General features: G+C 38.5%; 1 protein-coding gene across 3 annotated transcripts in view; it reads left to right on the top strand.

The window, feature by feature from the left end:
- IMMP2L (inner mitochondrial membrane peptidase subunit 2) overlaps positions 1-24,524 on the top strand; it is a 630,428-nt gene that overhangs the window by 14,695 nt on the left and 591,209 nt on the right. For 2 of the 3 annotated variants that reach the window (XM_060776139.2, XM_067469075.1), the window contains exon 3: positions 10,801-10,904. In XM_060776139.2, coding sequence (XP_060632122.1) covers positions 10,801-10,904 — 104 coding nt within the window. Of the gene's footprint in view, positions 1-10,800; positions 10,905-15,519; positions 15,807-24,524 lie in introns of those variants that run through there. The other variant, XM_067469076.1, reaches the window with a different exon arrangement.

The raw sequence follows: 24,524 nt of genomic DNA on the forward strand, positions 1-24,524 counted from the left end.
AAAGAGCAAGAGCCCCAGTCCCAACGGCTCTGCCAGCCCCCACCATTTGTCTTCCGGCTGAGCTAAGCGCCGCTTCCTGCTTTTGCTGTTTCCCCAACCCTAAGCCTAACCCTAACCCATAGTCATAGTAGAAAAGACTCATGCAGACAATAAGACTTCCGTGTTTCTTTACACTCCCTCTTCACCACATAGAAAAGTTGCAATACAAAGCCACATTAAAGCAAAACCAAGGTAGTCTAAAATAAATTAAAGCTTCAAAAACAAGGTGTGCCTTACATTCACACTTTCTTTTCTTTTGTGCTTTTCCTTCATGCCTTCTCTAATCCTGGCCTCATTTTGTGAGAGTTTTCCTTTTCAAGCCATGTGTTTGTCTGAAAATTTAAAACATAGTTGTTCTAGTTGATGTCTGCACATAGAACAAGAATGTGAAATGTGTTGCTGAATTTCCAGCTTCAATTATTTCTCGTCATTGACTATACCAGTGGTTCCCAACCTTTTTTTTAACAGGGACCACTTTGACCAGGGACCACGTTCCAACATTAATACCAAAAGGGTTATGAATTCGTTTTTGTTTAACTGTAGATTTGGTTTGGTTATTGGGGGTGCTGGTTCAGAAAACTGCATTGGATAGACCACATCAGCTCTAGTTTCTGATACAGAACATATGCCATACAGTAGTCGCCATCTGCTTGCCCACAGAAAACCATATTTAATAATCTAGAGCATATTTTTGTCCTCGTGTCCCACTGGTAGTCCGTGGCACACAGGTTAAGAACCACTGGACTATATGGATTAGGGTTCAAAGGAGGTGCAGCCTATCAACATCTGGACATCCCCGCCCTTGTTTGTAACAAGCATTTAGTTCTCCTTCTTCTGTGTTTATGGACACAATGCCATCTCCCTGCTCTTCTCCCAAGAATATCAGTGATTCTTGCTGTTCTGCTCCACACCAAAAGGAGTTAAGATTCTAAATTCTGTCAGTTAATTCCAAGTTGTATGTTAAAGATTGATAAAATATGGAGTTTGATGCACATATATCCACTTTGCCTAGTTTTCTGCACAATCGTAAAATGTGTTTTCCAATTGAGAGTTCAGGAGGTAAGTATGTATTGATTTCATTTATATGTCACTTTATCATGAAAAATATTACTCAGGGTGGCATACAACAAGTAAATACCAATTACATTAGAATCTCAATAAAAATATAAAGACATTTAAAACCACATATTAATAGAAAGAAGTCAATGGCAGCAAAGCCTGTAAAAATCCTTTTTGACCACAAGTCAGCTTTGCTGCCAAAGGTCTTTCTAAGTAAAAATACCTTTGCCTTCTGATGGAAAGATAGCATATATAGAGCCAACTTCACCTTTCTTGGATTTTCATAGCCTGGGATTGATAGCCAAGTACACCTCATGCCCTCACTAAACATGATACTGACATCATCCCTTTGAAAAAGGAAAAAGGGATTAGATATTAAAATGTATTAATAGTAATGGTCTGTTCTGATGTGAAGTGGCAATGTACATGAAAATGAAGTTCTGTACAAAATTCTGGTTTCCTTATCACAAGACAGAATATGGTGTTTTGCATGAATTTGTCCCCTTCAGGTGAAGAGTTTTCCATCCTTCCTTGTTGTAGCAAGTAACTGTAAAAATGCTGGGTTGTCTATAGAATACTGTTTCTCAACCTGGGGGTCGGGACCCCTGGGAGGTCGCGGCGGGGTGTCAGAGGAGTTGCCAAAGACCATCAGAAAACACAGTATTTTGTGTTGGTCATGGAGGTTCTGTGTGGGAAGTTTGGCCCAATTTTATCGTTGATGGGGTTTGGAATGCTTCTTCATTGAAGGTGAATCCCAGCAACTACAATTTCCAAATGTCAAAGTCTATTTTACCCAAACTCCACCAGTATTCTCATTTGTGCAGATTGAATATTCGTGCCAAGTTTGTTCCAGATCTATCATTGTTTGAGCCCACAGTGCTCTCTGGATGTAGGTGAACTACAACTCCAAAACTCAAGGTGAATGCCTACCAAACCCTTCCAGTATTTTGTTGGTCGTGGAAGTTCTGTGTGCCAAGTTTGGTTCAAATCCATTGTTGATGGAGTTCAGAGTGCTCTTTGATTGTAGGTGAACTATAAATCCCAGCAACTACAACTCCCAAATGACAAAATCAACCCCCCTCCGATCTCACCAGTATTCAGATGTGGCCATATTGGGTATTTGTGCCAAATTTGGTCCAGTGAATTAAAATACATCCTGCGTATAAGATATTTACATTACGATTCATAATAGTAGCAAAATTGCAGTTAAGAAGTAGCAATGAAAATAATGTAATGGTTGGGGGTCATGAGGAACTGTTGTGGCATTAGGAAGGTTGAGAACCACTGCCAAAGGATTTTTTGTTGGAAGTTACTTGTGGATGGCAGAAGAGAAACTTTATGGAAGCAGTCTGTCGGAACTGAGACACCCTTATTAGTGCATTTTGGTCTCCTGTTCAAGGCAAAAAAAGAAAGTTTAATGAAGTGTTGGATATGGGTTACCTCAGCCCTGTAATGGGCTCATAGCTACTATATTATATCATATGTGTTCTCATAACTGTTGTTTCATTGTAAGAACATATTGAACGTCAGACTAAAAGTAATTCCATAGGACTATGTTTTCTTTCTCTTGTTTTGCTTGAAGAAGGGAAATGTGACAAATCATCCCCTTTTTCTTTTATCTTGCACTCCAGAGAGTGAATTATGTTGAATGCGTTTGAAAGCTATAGAATATGATGGAAAGTGAAGTCTTGTCAGCATGATGCCTTACGCTCATCAATAGCACACTTGCATTGGGTGTATGATTGTCTTACTTGAAGCTTTCACTGTACAATCCACCAGAATTGGATTTGTAATAGACCTTTTAGACTCCTAGCTGGCTTTCTGCACTCATTATCCTGGTTCATGCTGTGACTAAAATTAAAAGTTCTTTCCCCCCGAAAAAGCAAGGGATATGGCTTACTCATCTTCTTTTATTTCCTTTCTCTTTCCCTTTATTTTTGTTTTCAGGATTGGGTTTGTGTCACCAGATATTAATTTGTCACACTATCCAAATTGTATAAATCAGTATTCATTTGCTGCATAATGTTTCCATAAGTAGACTAATTCCACCCATTATTACTGTTCTTTTGCAAACATGAACAGTTCCCAATATATTTCAGTATTGGCATATTTGTTTACACCTATGAGCATATCTGCAAGACAAAAACAGCTGGTAAAAAGGTACACTTTGTTGCTATGGGCTTTACAAGTTTTTTTAAAATGTATGTTTGTTTTGATCAGGGTTTCATATAAACACATTTTCATTTTCCGCCAACAGTCGTTGCATCAACTGTGCTTATTTTCTCTGAATTACTATGTTAGTTCCATTAATTTTAACAGATGGATTTAGTTTGAATGTAAGGACACGCTGTTGCCTGTGCTTCCCATGTGATTGCATACACTGAGGAATTTGGGGAGTAGCTGTCATGACAATCAATTAAGCTTGGGTTGTATATGTCAGAGATAATGATTCTCCAAATACAGGCCCCTTTTAAATCAGAGAGGGAGGCTTTACAATGGGCCCTACTTCTTCAGGGGATGAAGAAGGCATAGTGTTCCCTGTTACGTTTTCCCCTCCCTCCTGTTGGCTGATCCATCTCATTCAATTCCTTGGTGTATCCTACCATTCTTTATGTCTCCACATTCAAGGCTTTATTCTCTGACATTGAATTGATGTTTAGATTATGTTTCCATATTTCTTTTTATTTTTTTAAAAAGCACTTGGATATTTTATTTATATCTGTCTGGTGATGAATGTTGATGTGTTCCCTGAGCAGCTTTGGATTTCTTGAAACAGAATATTTTCTCCCTTCAGTATTAATGGCCTTTAATTCCAGTTATGTAGTAGAATACAATAGCCTTCAGTTGCTTCACAAAAAAGAAAAAGAAAAACAAATTTTATTTATAAAAATGTGGTATTTCTTGAGAAAGCAAGCAAGTCATATTATTTGAATATGTGTGATGAGCCCTGCTGGTGGGGTTGTTCAAACGTATGCCTGCATAATGTGAGTGATTCTCACTATATACAGTCAGTCCTCTACATTTGCAGGTGACTTTTGCAGATTTGATTTGTTGATTTGATTAAAATGTTCTCTCTGGGAATCTTTAGCTTCTCCAGTGCAACTCTGTGCTCAATTTCAGCTGGAAATTGACTATAGAGGGCCTAATGGTTCCTAATGGGAATATGTCGCTAGGAATTTCTAATCCTCCAGTGCTTTTCTGTGATCAATCTGCAATGGAGGTTAACCATATGTTCATGCTGGAGAACTTAGAGACTCCTAGAGAGGTGCTTCTTTTAGTTTTTTTTAAACATAGAACTATTTCATCCACAGTGTTTAACTTTTGCTTGGGTCCTGTGTCCCAATGCCAACGAAAATGGCCACTGACTAAATCCCTTTTAAAAATATAGCCAATCCTTCATATCTGCTATCTGAAACTCAGGTCCCAAAAAGTCGGAGCGCTGAGATCATGGCTCAGATAGATAACCTCTTAAGTAAATTGCTCGCTTTCATGGGCAGAAAACACCTGCTGAGAAGCCCTGCCTGACATCTCTTCTTCTCACCCTCACATAATAGCCATAAGTTATCAGAAAGCACAGGAACATCTTTCTTAGCTAAGCCCTGAGTGCAATATTAAGATTGAAATGTAGATAATCAGAGAGCATACCAATCATACAGGGATATGATTGGTATGCTTCCACTCAGATGGGAACCAGGCCCATCACCACAGCCCTGTTCCTCATTATTCCATCAATGGAATCCCATTATTCCAGGATCACACCTCCTGAAAGTGATCACTGACCATGGTATACCCAGCAACATCTGTTTCCCCTCCCAGAAAGCCACTGCTGGTGGAGATAGGCACTAATGCCAATACAAAGACTTAAGATTTCTTCCAGTAAAAACTTTAATAAGTTTTCCACCATAAACATTCCACCAACCATGGGCTGTAAAATATGACAACAGTGAACGTACTTTGAACCAGTGAGATAATGGATCATAATGTGTGCCAATCCAAGCAATGTATATTATTCTCCAGTGTCTATAAAATACTGATATCTGTAAATGGAGAGAATATCAGATCTGAGAATTTCCCCTGGTATCCAACTTTGGCAATTGAGCAATAAAGCAATTTCCGACTCTGCTCATGTCTCTGTGTGTTTAGATTGGAACCCATTGGAGCTGGCACGCTGGGTATGGACCCCTGGGATTCCGGACACATATTAATGGATTCTGCCTCCACTGATTCAACCATCCATGACTTGAAAATATTTTAAATGCAAAAAAGTAAATCTCAGTTTTGCCATTTTATATAAGGGACACCCTTTCATGACTCCATTGCATATAATGGGACTTGGGTATCCATAGATTTTGATATCTATTGGCTGTCCTGGAACCACACTCCAATGTATACCAAGGCACCACTGTAATTCATATCTTAAGGGCTGACAGATGTCTGCTTCAGCTTATCTTTGAGGCCAAGAGCACAAAACTATAGAAAAGCAATTTGAATTACTGCTTGATTTGCAAAATAGCTTTACAAATAGAAAATTTAATTAGTGAGTTGGTGTGGAATATTGCAATTAACTGAGTAAAACCGCATAACTGTACCATCAGTTATGGATTATTTTCTTTAGCATATCAATATAAGATGTAAATTCTAATTTGGCATACAAGTGGTAGAAAGTGAACAGCTGGCCAGGATTCCTCTAAAGCTTTCATTTCAATCTTGAAAACTATTATTTTTTTGTCAGTCATCAAACATAAGTCTGGTCATGCATGGCACCTGAGACTTTTAATAGTTCACAGTTGGTGGAGGCCAACTTCTCTAAATCATCTTGGAAATAAGTAGTCAGGAGGAACGAGAATAATTCTACCCTTAAATTGACAGCTGCTCATGTTGAAATGCTTCTGACTTTTTTTAGCAGTTGTTAGCTGGAATGCTGTTTTATTCCATCTCCCAATATCAAATTTCATATAAAGTCAATTCTTTCAGGATGGTTCAAGGCATGAGTGGAACCAGAAAAGATGGTGCTCTTTATACCTATTTATCCTAAAGCCAGCCACAATATTTTGACACATGAGATAGAACTTTCTTGTACGTAAAAATAAACAAGCAAAATAACTACCAGTTCTTTCATTGCTTGCAGAAGTGCTTCTTTAAGTGGCTGTCTTACGCTCCCCAATGCTAGGGCAGTCCCTCCATTCTGTCATTCCTTCATAGAATCATAGAGTTGGAAGGACACTGTTCCCCTGTTTAATGCTTGATCTCTAGCTAGATCATCATATCAAGTAACTGTCTGGCTTAGTTTTTGAAGATATCCAAAGAAAGAAACCTCATCACCTCTCTAGACAGTTGGCTGTATTGCCAAATTGTTCTGTCAAGAAGATGGTTTTAATGTTCAAAATCTACCCTCCTGTAAACTTTACCCTCTGTGGAGCTAGTTCTATCCTCTAAGGTAGTAGAGAACAAGTCTGCACCTTCCTATTAATGGCAGTTCTTATGGTATTTAAAAAGTACAGTCATGTCACCTTTTAGTTTTCTCTTCACTGCTTCTCTTATCCATTTGTAGACTTCTGCAGGTGGCCCTATGCATATAGGCTGTACTTTGGTGGAAAGAGAAGACATGTTAATATAGGTAGCTAAAGACCTTCATTCAAACACACACTGCTTTACTTTTATGCCACTGAAAGTCTGTCTGGATTCTAATGTGAATTTGTTAACAGCATGGAAAGTCAAGTAATTTTGAGATCAGATATTCCACTATGTCTGGCATCCTCTTTGAACATGAGTCTGCAACTGCATCCAAAATGAGATACTGGCTTATCATTGTCTAGGCCAGTGGCTTTGAACCTGTGGGTTCCTAGATGTTTTGGCCTTCAACTCCCAGAAATCTTAACAGCTGGTAAACTGGCTGGGATTTCAGGGAGTTGTAGGCCAAAACACCTGGGGACCCACAGGTTGAGAACCACAGTTCTAGGTAGTGGTTTCCAACCTTTGATCCTCCAGTTGTTTTGGATTTCAACTCCTAGAAATCCCAGCCACTTTACTAGCTGTTAGAAATTGTGGGAGCTGAAGTCCAAAACACCTGGTGGACTAAAGGTTGGGAACCACTGGTCTAGTGATTCCAGACTCTAATTCACCACTGCCATGTTCAGTAGCTATTGGCAAAAGTTTTGAAGCTCCCTAGGAACTTCAAAACTGTGGGCTGCATTTTCTCTATCCTGTCTATCTGAAGGCAACTTGAATGGTTGTCTATGTGCCTATGTGAGGCCAACCAGAGCAAACTCTCTGGTAATGTGATATCATGGTTTTTAACATTTCTGAATTAACTGGGAGAGTGACCTGGTTGTTGCACCTCAGAGTAGATTCACCTTGCTGAAAAAACCAAACTGCATACAGCCAGAAGTCTTTATTGTTTATTAAAAATAAAAGGTTAAAAGTACATAAAAGCAAAGGTTAATGTTCCAAAAGATCAGGATAACACAGCACTTGAAGCATAATCCAATAGGCATAAGCAAAGCAAGACCCAAGAGAACATGACAAAGTCCTGGAAACCATGAACACAAAGACTGCAAGATAATCCAGCCTAGCCTAGGCAAGCTCCTTAGGTAAACACGAAGTTGCTTTGACAAAGATCTGGTTTCAAACACGCTGTTTAATACCCTTTGCAAAACATGAAGGCGTTTCTCTGGCCTCTGGCCTCCCTCTTGTTTGCTATCCTCTCACTCCTTCGAACACGGAATTCCAACCGATCAGCCCGATCTAAAGTTCCCATATCATCAAGGTCAATCTGCTCATTAGTGTCAGCCTGTTTTTCCTTATCAGGCTGAGAACCAGGCAAAGAGCTGTCTTCCTTCTCGGAGTCAATCTGCACCTGACTATTTTCAGTATCAACACTCTCATGCCTTGCTGTGAGAAACTGCAATTCTTCACTGTCTATAGCAGGGACATTTTGAACCAAACTGTGAACCTGAGTCCCATCATCCTCGTCAGAAACACTCTCTGATTCCAGCTGTGTCACAACACTGGGAGAGCTAACTAATGTGGATATTTTTGCCATTGGCTTCAGGACTTGGTGATCCCTTGGTCAGGCTGACTATAATGGCTTCTCTTTATTTGAAAGATGTGGGTCAAAACCCCCAATTATTTTCTCATATTGTTTCTGCTTTTCTGTAGTGCTCTGTGCAAAATCGTATTGTTGAGAGGGCATGGCCCTGGCCATCTTAGGTTCCCAGCTAGTGGCTGACACAGTCACCTCTGCTAATATTGATCATTGGCATTAGGTCAAAGGTCATTGAGTAATATGTCCCGGATTATTTTGTGGAAAGAGCCTTTGACCTCTGTTTCTATAACCTTTCTATTAACAAGCAGCAATGAGGAGTTCACTTTCACTAAAGAATTGTTATTTGTTTATCAGAAAATACATTTCTACTTCTTATTATGACTATTTAATCTCATGGTTTTACATAACCATTTCCTATGGTTGGTTTTCCCCTTGTCTGGGGAAAATAGAACAAATGGTTAACAAAATGCCACCAGACTTTCATGATTTTCTTACTGATGTATTACTTATTATGAAGCGATTGTCCTTTCAACTCTATTGTACCTCTGGAAAGCCTTGACCATCTACAAACGTCACTTTTGTCTCCTGGAAAGATTTCATCAGCATTGTCTTCAAAAAAATCCTGCAGCTATCTTGGGAAGACCGGCAAACAAATGTTAGCATTCTGCAAGAAGCAAAGACCAGCAGTACTGAAATTATCATTGTCCGCTATCAACTTCACTGGACTGGCCAGGTAGTCCAAATGTCCAATCACTGGCTCCCAAAGCCGCCTCCCAAGAAGAGAAAATGGAATATCTGTGGAGAACAAAAAAGATTTAAAGGTGGACTTAAAGCTAATCTTTAAAAATGTGCTGTAAACACCAAGAACTGGGAAGCCCTGGCATTTGAGCATTTTAACTGGAGTACTGCTGTTATCAACGATGCTATGGACTTTCAGAAGACAGGAATACAGGACAAAAAGATGAAACATGCCAGGAGGAAAGCATGTCAATCGCATTCTTGTCATGACCGCATTCCACCTGGAAATCTATGTTTTCAATGTGAAAAACCATTTCAATTCATTTGGATTGCAATCATTTATGGATCCATTGGCAAGACACTACCCCTGGAAGACAATCACACTTGGCTGAGTGATCGCCCATGATGTTGACGATTACTTATGCAGTGATAGGTGCTATTAAACTTCAAAAACTAGTGCTCTCAACATTCTGCCATAGAAACTCACAATTTCATAAGTTATTAAACCTATTTATACCTATATATCTTATGACATTTCTATTTCAGTAATTTTATTTACAAGGGTAATAATATTCCCTATGACTTTAATGATGATTGCTACAAATTGGTGACATGGGTGGGCTATACAAGTTAGTCTTAAGCCCCCTTATGGCAGGAAATTTCTGACAAGAAGCAAACTTTCATCTGAATGTAATAGTTTGATGAGCTTAGTATACAGATGCAAATTTGTAGCCCATCAACCTTCCACACACACACCTCTTTTTCTAAACTTGGACTATTTAGAAATACAGTGTTCCCTTGCCGCTTTGCGGTTCGCTAACCGCAGACTCGCTGTTTTGTGGCTTTTCAAAAAAAATAATTTAGGGGCTTCTGCCGGGGTTTCTTCCTCTGGGTTCAAAGAGGGCTGCCAAGGCAGCTTCTTCTGGGGCCAAAGAAGGCTGCCAAGGCAGCTTCTGCCGGGGCCAGAGAGGGTCGCGAAGGCAGCTTCCACCGGGACCAGAGAGGGCCACCAAGGCAGCTCCTGTTGGGTCTTCTTCCCAGTCACTCTGCCTTGGGTGACCGAGTGAGAGCCCCATGCCAGTGGAAAAGCAGGGAGGGAGGGAGAAGGGTGGTTCCAGCAAGAGGAGGGGGGAGGGAGGGGGAAAGAGGAGAGAGAGAAGGGAGAGAGAGGAGGGGGCGGAGCCATGATGTATATATACAGTATAGTGTCACTACATCATGGTTTTTCAGTTATCGCGGGGGTTTCTGGAAAGGAACCCCCGTGATAGGTGAGGGAACACTGTAGTCCCAAGTGTGTGGAGGGATTTTGGTTTACAAATCCCAAAATTTGTAATAGTTGATTGTGCTGCCTGAGTTCTGGGACTCCTAGTAATTTTGTGTCGAATGTTATCTTTTGTACTGTACCCTAGGTGTTTTAAATCAGTGGTTGATAACCATTTTTCCCCAGCTGGATTTGAACATTCACAATTCCTTTCTGTTAACTGCTGGATGCAGTTTGGGGGAAATGGTACGAAATATTTGGAAACGTTGATTTCCTCTCCATTGATTTAGTGCAGGGAGAATAAAACATAGTCTGAGTGATGCAGTATGGAGTTTAGATACATAGAATGTTCTGTATATGGTTCCAGATTTCTCTACAAGGCAGCACAAGCCTTATATCCATGGAGGATACATTTCTTGATTTCACGTAGATATGTGAAACTGTGGATAATAGCAAACCCTAATATTTTCAATGGGAGAAACAATGGCAGTATAGAGAAGAGTGTTGTTTGAACAGAAGCCCCTAAGTGAATCAGTAAAGCTGTGGATGAGTAAACTTGCATATATCCATTCCGCAGATATTGAAATTCTATTGTAATTGATTTCCCCCCTTGACTTTCATTCAGAATTCTCACCTCTGTTTCCTCCTTCCCTCTCAGCCTTCTTTGAATCCAGAAGAAAGGCAGGTGTCGGATGTAGTGCTTTTAAACCACTGGAGTATACGGAACTATGAAGTACAACGTGGAGACATAGTTTCACTGGTGTAAGTAAATCTCAGTATGTCATTACATTCTTTTTTGGACCTATTCCCGCTGTTCACAAAGTTTGATTTGTAATAGGACAGTTTTGTAGGTCAGAGTACAGAGAATGATGTGATTGTAGATACATTGCATGAGTAACACATCTCCAGGAGATCTTAAAAAGGTCTTTAGCATCAAGTGCATAAAAAAAAAGAATATGTGGCAATGTTGAGTGACAATAAGAAATGCAAATACAGGTGAACTGTTGTGACATACCTGCTGTTACTGTTGCTGTTCTTATAATTAATTGATAGAAACATTTGGGATGATATGTCAAAATTGATTTGAATGCATAAACAATTGGGACAAAAAGTTTTAAACAGATTGCTTCCTAAATACATTTCTTTGATCTAATGTCAATGTTGACATTGCCTGGTTTTAATGATATTACAGCATTGGATATTGGAAGAAAGTTAGTCATTTCTGAAACGGGTGTGTTCAGAGAAAAATGAGATTTTTGGTTATTATTGCGATGAGATTAGCCATAAGGTGGCACTGTATCTCTGCTTAAGACCTCGCTGACAGTTAAAGGATGTTCTGTTCTTAATGGAATGTAAAAATGGAATATTGGATTGTGCATAACAGACACAATGGCATTAAGCAAATTGATGGTACATGGTCCAATGACAAAATTTGCTTTTTTGCTTTTATAATTAAAGCATACAGAACATAGATAGCAATTAAATTTGTCTTTGTTTTTTTCCTGCTGAATGTTAGAACTGGTTGTTGGGGAAATTATATTTTTATGTGTAGTATGTACTAATTCTGAAACTGCATTGCTAGGAACCTGGTTCTTTTTTCCTATTTGCATTTTGGTGTCACATTTTGTGTGTGTCTGTATGTTTACTGTTTTGGCAGTAACCTTTTATTGATCATTTTATGTGGTCCCTTCTAATCAATGTATTTTAGATGCAAGTCTAAGACTTATGCTAGGCCATGTTCGAAAACTGGACTTCTAGTCCAAAGAGTAGACATAATAGACTTATTTCTGTACGCTGTAATACCCATTTTGAAAACTATTGAGAAATGTTTGATGCAATCATTTGGGAGCAGGAAAACAAGGAAATATGAATTCACCAAGAAAAAAAATCAAATTCTTTTCTCATTTATTGGCTGCTTTGGCTTTCTGTATGTTGTAGTTGACAAAGATATGCTCCTTCCTCATTTCCTTCATATTTATATGGCTAAAGTGTATCAAGTTATGGGTGGATTTCTCTGATCATAATTTCAAGAAGAATTTATCCAGTGACATCTATGAGTAAGAAGGCAATAGGTTGAGTATCCCTGATCTAGGTTTACAGAATACTCTGAAATTGTCCTCATGGATGTCTGCTTTCTGATGGTTCAGTGTAAACAACTTTTGTTTCTTGCACAAAATTATTAAGACATAGTATAAAATTATCCTTAGACTATGTGCATAAGGTAGCATACATGAATCTGATATTTAGATTTGTCTGATCACCAAGACAACTTATTATGTACCTGTATGAAAAAACAGGTAATCAAAATTGTTTTAAAAAATCCAAAATATCTCAGGTCTCAAACATTTTGGATAAAGGATACTTAACTTGTATAGATACATTATACTGTCGAATGTTACAGTTGCACAGATTCTAAAGCACCTGCTCATAAAGAATAGTTCTGTGCTCAAAGTTAAATCCTGTGATGTAGACCAGTTTCAAGTTATAATAATAAGTATAACATTATCTGAAATAAGGAGCCCATGGTGGCACAGTAGGTTAAACCGCTGAGCTGCTGAACCTGCTGACCAAAAGGTCAGCGGTTCAAATCCGGGGAGTGAGGTGAGCTCCTGCTGTTAGCCCCAGCTTCTGTCAAGCTAGCAGTTCGAAAACATTAAAATGTGAGTAGATCAGTAGGTACCACTTCAGCGGGAAGGTAATGGCACTCCATGCAGTCATGCCAGCCACATGACCTTGGAGGCGTCTACAGACAATGCTGGCTCTTTGGCTTAGAAATGGAGATGAGCACCACCCCCCAGAGTTGGACACGACTAGACTTAATGTCAAGGAAAAACCTTTACCTTTATCTGAAATATTCTATGAGGAACATGATTTTAAAAACCTGTATGGATAATGTTTCATTACGTGAGTCTTTACTGTGAAATGTCAATAACTTCTTGTTCTCACCCACCCAAAGTTTCAATCTATTGAAAATCCCAACAACATATAATTGAATATTGTATTTTCTATGCTGGGTCTTTTCAATCTTTGACAGATACTTTTCTGTGCTGTGTCTTCTGTCAAAAATTGTCCTTGGAACTGCTGAACAACAACACTAAAACAGTACGTCCTCCATATCAGCACAACCATGTTAAAATTCTGTAGAGAGAAACAAAAAGAAGATAGCCCTTTGGTAATCATAAATACTAAGGAAACAACAAGTAATACTGTATATGTTATTGAAGGTTTGAAATAAGGCAGTCACTGTCGGTGTGTCCATAAATTACAGCCTATTTAGTAAATTATTAGCTGAAAATGTTGACGCTAAAATTGCTGCATCTGATTATTTTACTGAAAGACAACTGACTGTAAACATAAACATCTGTTTCTATACATTTAGAATTCATATTTATTGAAAATGTTTTGGGAAGCTTATCTTTGATTTTTTTTTTAAAACACTGCTTGCATAAAAGAGAAAAGGAAACATTTGTCATTCATAAGAATAAAGGCATTGACTGAATTAGTCAGACTAGGAAAATAGAAATTAACATAGCAATTTTGGTTTAGAATTACAATTTAGTACACAAGCGTCAATGCTTCAATTAGTGTAAGTATATGTGTGTGGCCCATTTGGTGTAGGATTGAACCCTTTTTGGAGAAGTATTCTGAAACTGGGATGAACATGTTTTAGATTGAAGGAAAACCCTCCCAAAAGAGATTAGATCAGCCTTCAACCTTGAATCTTTCTGAGCCAGCCTAAAAACATGAAGTTTTAAGCAGGCTTTTGGCCTTGAATAAGCTGAAATGAGCCCATATGAGGTTGACGCTATGGCAATTTAGCTTGAATTGATGGCAGCTGGTTTTAACTACTGATGGTTTTGCGTTTTAAATTGTGCTATTTTATTGTTGTGGTTGTTTTATAATTTTTATGTGATATTGTTTTATATTCATTTATTGTTTATGTTTTATACCGCACCACAGTGTCTTGTAAGCCGTACTGAGTCCCTTTTGGAAGATGGTGGAGGGATATAAATAATGTTTATCATTAATAATAATAATAATAATAATAATAATAATAATTCCATTTATCATAAGGATCTAAGAATATAGCCAGATATATGAGACAGGCGATTCTGCTATAATTATTAATTAGATTGTTCAACTGTAGATTACTAGAAAGGTATTAGATCATATTCCTGACTCTCTATAATAAAGTTTTATGTTTAGAAGTATTGAGGAAATATATTTTATATAAATCATTGAAATAATTGACCTGCCTATAAAAAAAGTTGGAGTGAAATCATTTTTTTTTTTGGCATTTTTGATGGGCGAGTTTCTATGACAATTAAGAAACAGCTTTGGTGTTTTCTTGAAATCAGTGGACAGATTTCATTTCACTTGTGCACTAGAGATGTTCCCTAATGACTCATCAAATAATCTTATTCAAACGGAATTTTTATATAGAAATAATGTCTGAAGTGTAGACTACCATGAAATAAAAGCTTTCCTTTGCACAGGTGAGATTTTTACTAAATGTCATTAAGTAAGCAGGAGCAATCACAATCTTTTATCAAGCCTTCCTACATGTAAATACCCATGTATAAGTCTAGACATTTTAGTCAAAAACTTGGTTCAACTATCCACAGGTCTGTATAAATACTGTACCTTAATTCTTACTGAAATAATTCCCTTCTCTGAGTAAAGTGAAGTAAGCAAAGCTTAGTCTGTCCTGGGAGAACATAAAAAAGTACGGACCCCTTCTGCTGTCTCTGCCATGGCACTTCTTCTTTCCTTTTTGGATACCTGGGTAAGGAAAAAGTGGTGGTCCAGAGGAGGCTGACCACTTGCAGTGGTGCTGGTGTTTTCATTTTCTGTGGAATGACCTGCAACTTATCCACAGTTAGATCAAAAACCATAATTTTGGCCCCAAACCTACCCTTGACTTATACATGAAGAAAACTTCTACATGAGTATATACGGTACTAAGAATGGATTGTGACAGATAACTGTGAATAAGAATACAAATTTAATAGATTGAATCAAATAGATCAGTTTCCTGAATCCAAAAGTAATCAAAATCCTTTATGCTTTAAACTCAGGAAGAGTATTTCCTTTGTAGCCAGGTGTGTGTGTATGCCTTCAACTACTGTGATGGCGTGACTGGCGCCACTTGTATGTAAATATATAGTTGAATTGTTTGGTTATCTACAGCTGTCTATCAATGTTGTTTTACATCAATTGGCTTGCTCCCCCAGCTCAGTTGTTTGGCTCCACCCCTTTCTGGGGAGGAGGGCAGTGCTTTCCTTTTCATTCTTCCACCAAAAAGCTCAACAGATGGACATGTGAAAGGCTTGGCTCAAAGCCCTTGGTCAAGTCATTTCTTACCACCAATTCTCAGGTTTATACCCTTCATGCCCTGCTCATCTGGACGACGTTGAAGAATCTTAAGTGCCTTCAAATCAGTCTTTTGGTATCAAGAGGAAGACTTTGTGCCTTCAATATAGGCCATTGGACTGGGGTTGTGAATGTTCCAACTTCATAGCCATTGAGAAAGAGGGAACTTGGAAGCTACTCAGCTGGAAAACTCCTTGGACCCAAGACAACCAGAGACTGTAATGTATATTTTCTTTACCCCTTTTGGAACATCAAGTTTAATGCCTTAGAAAGATAACTCTTTGTGAACAATAAAGCCTATTTCTAATTATCTATAGTGTCTTGTTGATCCTCGAGAGTTCTAGTTCTCTAAAGGAAGGCAAGAAGCAATCCCCTAGAGAAAAGTTGCCATGTCCTTGTTTTTTCACTATAGATCCCCAGGCAGTAACGGCACAACTACCCTGTTGACTTATGGCAAAATCATGAATTTCACCGGCTTTTCTTAAGCAAGGAATACTTAGAGAGGTGGTTTTACTAATTCTTTCTTCTGAAATATAGCCTATAGCATCTGTTATTAGTTGGTAATCTATCATCCAGTTTTATACTGTAGCTTTCTTCTGCTTTCTTCCCACTTTCTTTTCAGAAGTAGCACTCTGGGCCAATTCTGGCATCATTATGGAGAGCTGCTGTAGTCCCTTCAAATTTGATTGAGAGATATCAGGAGAAGCCACTGTCTTCAGAGAATGATGATATAGCCCCCAGTGAAATGTGTGGTGGAGTCCATTGTAACTCTCTTCTTACCACAAAAATATGGAGCCCCCGGTGGCGCAGTGGGTTAAAGCCTTGTGCTGGCAGGACTGAAGACCAACAGGTCACAGGTTCAAATCCCGGGAGAGGCGGATGAGCTCCCTCTATCGGCTCCAGCTCCTCATGCGGGGACATGAGAGAAGCCTTCCACAAGGATGATAAAACATCAGAAATCATCCAGGCGTCCCCTGGGCAACGTCCTTGCAGACGGCCAATTCTCTCACAACAGGAGCGGTTGCTCCTGACACGACCAAAAAAAAAAAAAAACCACAAAAATGTCCACCCTTTTAAGAAGGACACATTAATTACGTATTTTTGTGTGTGATCTTTCCTATGGTTTTGGAGTTTTAATATCATTTGAAATTCAAATAACATTTGAAAATGTATGCTGAAATATAATCAATAATTATTAGAGTTAATACTTACAGGTATTCTCAGATTGGTTGACATTGGCTATAAAATCTTAAAGAGACCAATCATTGGGATGTTGTGTGATTTCTGGACCAATAACTGTTCTTGGAATACTGTTTTATTATTATGAGAAATAGTTTTTTTCAAACACAGGAGCAGAAAGACATAAGGCATAGAGGGGGAAACTTATAAGATCACTAGTAAAAAAGAGATTTTAAATTCCTTAAGAAGTAAATGAAGTACATCCAGCCACCCACTCATCTTTTGCTATCAAGTATGTGCCAACTATTTTTCTTGCTTTTTTCTATGTTAAAATCTCTTTGCTCTTTAGGAATTTTTAAAAGTGGCATCAGTGTAGGGAAATCTTCTGCACACAAATCCAATTTGAGATCGCAAATAAACTCCAGATCTTATTATTTTTAATCAGAAGCTTTGGCACTCTCTGACCACCAAGCAATGCAAATGAGACATCAGCACTGCACCAATATGTGACTTGGTATGGCTAGCGCTGCTATGGTTACTCCCACATCTCCCCAGGTACCTGTCAAAACTTCGACTCATTTTCTTCTTCCTTGTGGCCTCGTCCTGAAACCTATGAACAGATGGGAAAATAAATAATGATACAGTAAGCAACTGTCACTCCAGTCCTGCGTTGCCATTCTGATAAAATGATTAAATTTACACCCATTATTTCCTCTCTTTCTCATAATGCTAGAACTCGAGGGTCATCCAATTAAACTGATTGGCAGCGTATTCAGGAAAGACAAAAGGGAGTACCTTTTTACACACTGTATAATTAACTGACTTCTGCAAGATTTTTTTTTTGGGAACGGGTGCCTTTTAGGAAAAATGACTTCTATAACTGGCTCCTAGATCAGGTCTAGTACACATTTGCTTGTGGGGAGCATCTTGTTTCCAGATGTGTCCATCATGCCCTACCTGTTGGCTTTCCAGAAGCATCTGCTTTGCTACTCTGGGAAACAGATGTTTGGTCTAAATCAGGAGTGGGCAGCTTGAAGAGATTTCTAACAACATGTCTCAGCATTGCTCACAGTTAGCATAGACTGTGGTAGTTAGGGCTGATGAAAGTTGCAGTCCATTAAACCTAGAGAGCTGCACTTTATCCATTCCTGGGCTCAAAAGCCTTTTGAACAGTTTCATAGAGCTTCTCAGAGGCCTATTGTCTCATTTAATGGATTTAGACATACCTGTTTCATATCCTTGTTCATACTGTCACCATATAATTTCTACTAGAAAGTTACACTTATTTCAAGACAGGATTTATTTATTTTATTAAATTTGCTATGCTATTTTTGGTGGAACACGTTCTCAAGTTGGTATCCAATCAAAAGTATCACACCATATTTTCAAAAATAGCAAATGTAGCAAAATCGTTTAGATGTCATGTTACAATTTTCACAAGTGAACACAAGCTGATATGTGCCATCATTCCTTCTAACTTATTGCTCATAAGCAATAGCTTGCTATTTAGTCAGAGAAAAACTTAGAATTTAGTTAGTAATCATACATAATAGGGGCAGACAGAGTGCATAAGCCCCAAGGCATGTACATAGTTTGACATGATGTCTAAACCAGAGCTAGGATGCTTATGTTGTTTGTTTGGTAACATCATAAATATTCATAATTTTAAAAAATGAACATACTATATAGCTCAGGTAATCAGACCACGTAAAATGAGAGTAAAAACACATTCAATTATATAATACATTCATGAAGAAGATATATTATGAATGATGATAGATTAATTAATAATCAGTGCTATTACAGTGCTGATAAAATTGCATGGATGCAAATGAGCATTTTTAGGGCTGTGACAAATCCAATTGTTAAAGCAGACATATTGAATCAATTGCTGAATATTAAGACAAAGCGTAGAAAAATCCTATCCATTCAATGGCTCTACTCTGTAACTAGCTATTAGATTTAGATCTCTGGTAATTTTTAAGGCCTTTTGCTTCTCTTTTAACAGCTTCTTGCTGAGCTGTTAACCAAACACATTCATATAACCCCATGACAAAAGGTAATGGAGAACCAAATTATCTATCAAAATGTAGATCCATTGCTGGATGCAGCAGTTCAGTTTCAAATTTAGTGGTGTACTTTCTAACAGATCTAGTAGGATGCTTTCACTAGAATCTTGCTGTTTCACTAGAGTTGGTAACTTGCCTCCTTCATTATCCAGTAGCTTAAAAACCTGCTCAGCAGTCCTTAGGAGCAGATGTTTGGTGCTTTCAAAAGTTTCAGCAAGAGGAAAAAAAAATCACAATTCTGTTGATATTAAAAACAAAAAGTATGTTGTTGTTTTGGGGCTATGATCTTATTTTTATAGTAGATATCATTTTAAGATTAGACTTGTTTGCCTTTGCTTTACTCTTGAGAGAATACATAAAGGCAAACCTTCTGTGCGACTCAAGTACTGAGTATTCCAGTAGACATTCAGGACTTTTTAATACTAAAAGTTAACTGTTTTACCAGATCTATAAAATCTGGATTATTTTCCATCAGACACTAACTGCCCTAAATTGTATCTTGTTTTAACACTATTTTGATTACTTGAAATATGTAATCAACAGCACCAGACTATTTCCAGTCTTCCAGCAAGTATTACCAACCATGTTATTTAATTATTCAGCAAGAGTGCTGTGGCTTCTCAGCACACCATGATCCCCCAGCGTGGTGCACAAAGGTTAAAATAGACCTTAAATACAAATTAAAACTTTTTTTTTTTAAAAAAAGAAAATTAGCAATACAATTAAGATAATCCCCAAACTGAAGCATGGTTTAAAGACCCAGAAGATACACATAACATTTTTGTCTGCTGTAAATTCATAGGGATGGGGCAAACCTGACTTTTTATTGGGTGGAATTCTATCATGAAGGTGCTACAGCAAAGGAATCCCTTCTGCATGTGCTTACTAAGTTAGTCTCTAAGGGTGGTATATCATTTTCTAGAAGATATCCAATTTAAGGTAGGCCCTACCTATATTGCCATATAATCCCTCTCCAATGCCAGAATGTTAACCATTTCCGCTACCTTGGCAGCCACCTCTCCACAAAAGTCAACATTGAAATTCAACACCGTCTGAGCTCTGCAGGTGCAGCATTTTTCTGAATGAAGCAGAGAGTGTTTGAGGACCGGGAGATCCATAGGGATACCAAGGTGCTTGTTTATAAAGCTATTGTCCTCCCAACCCTCCTATACGCCTGCAAGACATGGACCGTCTGGACTGGCCATGTTGTCCGGATGCCTGACCTCTGTCTCCCAAAGCAATTGCTCTACTCCGAACTCAAGAACGGAAAACAGAATGTTGGTGGGCAGGAAAAGAGATTTAAAGATGGGCTCAAAGCCAACCTTAAAAACTCTGGCATAGACACTGAGAACTGGGAAGCCCTGGCCCTTGAGCGCTCCAGTTGGAAGTCAGCTGTGACTAGCAGTGCTGTAGAATTTGAAGAGGCACGAATGGAGGGTGAAAGAGAGAAACGTGCCAAGAGGAAGGCGCGTCAAGCCAACCCTGACCGGGACTGCCTTCCACCTGGAAACCGATGCCCTCACTGTGGGAGAAGATGCAGATCAAGAATAGGACTCCACAGTCACCTACGGACCCACGGCCAGTACACCGACCTTGGAGGATCATCATCCTTGGACTATGAGGGATTGCCTAAGTAAGTAAGCCATATAACCCAATTTCAGAATGCAGATGATTTCAGAATGGTTTTTGTTGAACACTGATGGAGCTTCAGTGCTACTGTTTTATTCTGTTTTTAATTGTGTTTTAGCTGGATTGTTGTATTTTACGATTGTTGTATTATGCCCTTATTTTACTGGTTTTATTTTAATAGATTGTTTTGTTTTTTTTTGTCTGTTGGAGTTTCTGTCCCATATGTAAGCTGCCCTGAGTCCCTTCAGAGAGGTAGTGGTGGGGTATAAGAATAAAGTTGTTGTTATTGTTGTTGTTATCATTATTGCATTATGAAATTGCATTATATGGCAATGAAGACTTATATAATCCAGTTCAATGCAGTTAATCTGCATCCTGAAGCTGTATTATATGCCAGTGTAAATCCAGCCAAATGGGAGAAGACTACCCAAACAAATTGGATTAGTTATCATACATCGAAGACATGTTATATCTTTCCCAAATAGCTTTTGTGTATTTGCAACCTGAGAAATCATATGAAATTTTCCTTGAAATGTGTTGGTGCCTAATCTCTGTTTTCTGTGTCTTGTTTTCTGATACAAGTTGTAATGTATTGAATTGTTAATCCTTTCTGCCACTGGAAGGTCACTGTTCTCTGTTTAAGTTATCTCCCTGAGTGGAGTTACTTCTTGGAATCTTTTGATCCATGACTCTCTTGGGAACCGTCTATTTCAAATTGCTCAGCTTGTAGCAGAGTTAGTATATTTTGAACTTGTGGAATATCTGACAGGGCAATACATATTTCTGGAAACATATTTCCAAGACCTTTGGAGTACCTTTGATTGAAGGCATCAATTTATTAGGATTTTTTGCCATGGTTGTCTGAGTGTTGGGTTTTAATTTTAACAGTCTTCAATAACTGCTGCACCCATTTGTTCTCTCTCACAGTTCACAATCTTCATGCAAGGAATCTCTTAAACTCTTCAGTAAAAAAGGTCTCCAAGGAGAGAAATCTTGCAGGGGATGTTGGAGTCTTATTATCATCCTTATCCAAGGAAGCATTTCAATCTGTGGAGCATTCTTGAGTCATTTTCTTGAAATCAAATGCAGTGTTTTTGCTCAGTACATCTGGGAAATATAACTCAACGTGTTTTGTAATATCTTAGGCCAATTACAGTTCTTTGCAGCTCTGTTATAACTTGGACAATCCACAGTGCTTTTCATGACAGCAATTTATATTGTGTGCAGAAATAGTTGGGAGAATGCTGATTAGCTGGTGGGATCCCTATTACCCCCACTGTGTAATGGTTAAAAAAGTACTTTAACTTGGGAAATTGCGTTTTAATTTGTGCAGTAACTCATTATAGTGTTTTAAAAGTAAACTGTTATGCATGATAATGAGAAAAGTTAACTCATTACTTTATTACAACTCCTCAATGGATTATTACTTTGTCATGGTGAGCGGGGCTTGTGCCGCATGAACCTGTGGGTGTAACCACCGGAGTCATGCAGAGGAGTCATGCAGGGGAGGTTCCAGACCAAACACAATCTGAAGACCTCAATGGCTGATCAGGCAGAAGTAAACATGGTACATGTTACAATGACTGTGAAGGCGTGAAAAGGCTGCAACAGATTGAGGAGCCACCATTGTCGTGTTAACCATGTCACTAGTTGGGACCCTCACTCTGTGAAGACTGTGTATTGATTGGCAGTGCACTGACCTTTGCACATTAAAAAAACGCACACACAGGCGTCTTCCAAGAAATTGGAAGGCCATCAAACTCAGACAACGAGGAATCGCCTAAGTAAGTAAAATAAGCAAGTACTATGTGTTACTTTTTCATTACTTTCTGTTACTTTTCCTTAAGAGGGTGAGAAATCCTTAGATCTCTAAGACAATAGTGTAAAACTTGAAAGCATCCAGTCACTTTTGAAAATACTAACAAAAAACAGTTTCTCCTCATATCAATAGCATATCTTTACTCTCACTTGTTACACTACATTTAGACTGTAAGGTGTTGTTTCCTTTTTGCTCCTCCTGCACTATCTACTTAAAGGAAACAACATAAATGGTTACCCTTTGCTTTCAGGCTCAGCTTACATTGGCATCATGTTGGTGTAGGTCACCAAGGGAATTCTGGCAAGTGAATCCGCATTTTATGTTTTCAACAACTTGGAGAACTTGGAGAAGGTGTCTGCTAATGTGACTGTGACCTGGAAAAGGAATTCTTTGCATTGTCAATAACCCTTAGCACCGACAAGTGCATGATCATGCATTTAAATATGTTTTCTGCAGCTTCTCAGCTGTAAGGTCATTCACAACACCAAGTTAAAAATAGCTTGTGTTGAGAGTCAAGTCCCCTTAAGCAGGCACTTAAGTAGTCACAAACAATGTAGCAGGCCTTCTGGGTATACACAATGCTATTATCCCTTGCTTGCTGGCAATATATTTTGTCTCTCTCTGTAGAAAAGGCTGTGATTCTCTCATTACAACTGTCCTGGTGCTCCTTGCAACAAATATACTGTACTGTTCTTCAGTGGCACTAATTTTATTGGTTTCTTCTAAACAGCAAACTCAACATGGCACAAGTAATATGTCTGCAATGTATTGTTCTGAAAGGTTTGGTTTACAAAAGTATATGGTGTAACCATTGGAATTTATAAAGAGTACTAAGCCATACAAATATCTTCGTATGTAGTGAATTAAAGAATAAAGTACAATAATTTAAATGGAGAGAGTGAAAATGGTAGCATTACCAGGAAAATATCACTGATACCTGGGTGGGCAAATTGGTTGTAGTAAATATCACTCAACTATGCCTGCGCAGGTACTCAGTACATCACCAGCCCAAATTAAAAAATGAAGGAGTGGATTGCTTCCTATTATTCACTTGTGCTTGTATCTGATATTGGGCTATCAAATAACTGGAGGTGTTGATGCATAGTTATTTAGCAGCTTCTTTTTCAAAAAACTGATAGTGTTAATGGCATTGAAGGCATAGCTGCATTTGCACTGTAAAGTTAATGCAGCTTGACACTACTTTAACTGCCAGAGCTTGATCCTATGGAATCATGGATTCTGTAGTTTGGTGAAGTACCAGCAGTCTTTGACGGAGAAGGCTAAAGACCTTGTAAAACTAAAACACTCATGGGCAAGTCTAATCAAACTACGTTAATTCTGTGATTTTGATGTACTCTTGATAACATTTTGAAACAAGATTTTGTGGAGATTCATGCCCCAAATAGACTTAATGAAATTTTCTGGGGTTTTTTTTTTGGGGGGGGGGGAGGTGATGGGGGAAATTTATGTAAAATTTTCATACTATAGTCATTTGGTTAAAGAGACTTTCAGGATCAATGGAGAAAAAAGTTGTTTGGTCAAAAATAAAAGCATTACTGTATGTGTGACCCTCCCTCAGAATGAAGTTATTTTTGTAGTGTCTTATGAGGTTTGGGGCTGTCTGTATAGCTTTCCTCTGAGACTTTGCTGGTTTAGCAACAAAGTGGTAATATCTCAGTCAAGCACCCTTTTCAAAAAGACATTACACGGTGCTTGATTTGATGATTACCCACCTGACCTCTGTGTCAATATAGCTATTGCTTAGATGCAGGATGTCCGACCACAGGTGTTCAACAAACAGTAGATATTATTGTTCAGAACTTGTTTTTCATTTCCCTTGGAGACTGAATGGGGTCACAAGGAAAATTTTCTTTTAGCTGCCCCTGAGCCAGAAAGATCCCAGCAATTCCGATGAAGCATACACAATTATTAGGAGGCCTGTTTTGAACACACAGAAAGCTTGACAAGACAAATAGGAAGGCCCATTCCCAGGTTGACAACTTGAACTGGTAACCATGTGGATATGTTGCTTATCTATGTTCCCCTTTTCCGGTGCTGTGGAACTGAAGGAGCAGAACAATAGTAAAAGCACATAAAATGGTGAAAAAGTAAAGTGAAGGGAACTGAACATAGGCTAGAGAAGAGAACCATACCTGTGATGTATTAGTGAGTACAGTTGTAAATATTTACAGTATTTATATTCCGCCCTTCTCACCCCACGGGGTACTCAGGGCGGATTACAATGTATATATACATGGCAAACATTCAATGCCATAGACACACAACATATATAGAGAGGCAATCAGAGGCTGT

This window comes from Anolis sagrei, chromosome 5 (assembly GCF_037176765.1).
Source record: "Anolis sagrei isolate rAnoSag1 chromosome 5, rAnoSag1.mat, whole genome shotgun sequence".
NCBI classification, from domain to species: domain Eukaryota; kingdom Metazoa; phylum Chordata; class Lepidosauria; order Squamata; family Dactyloidae; genus Anolis; species Anolis sagrei.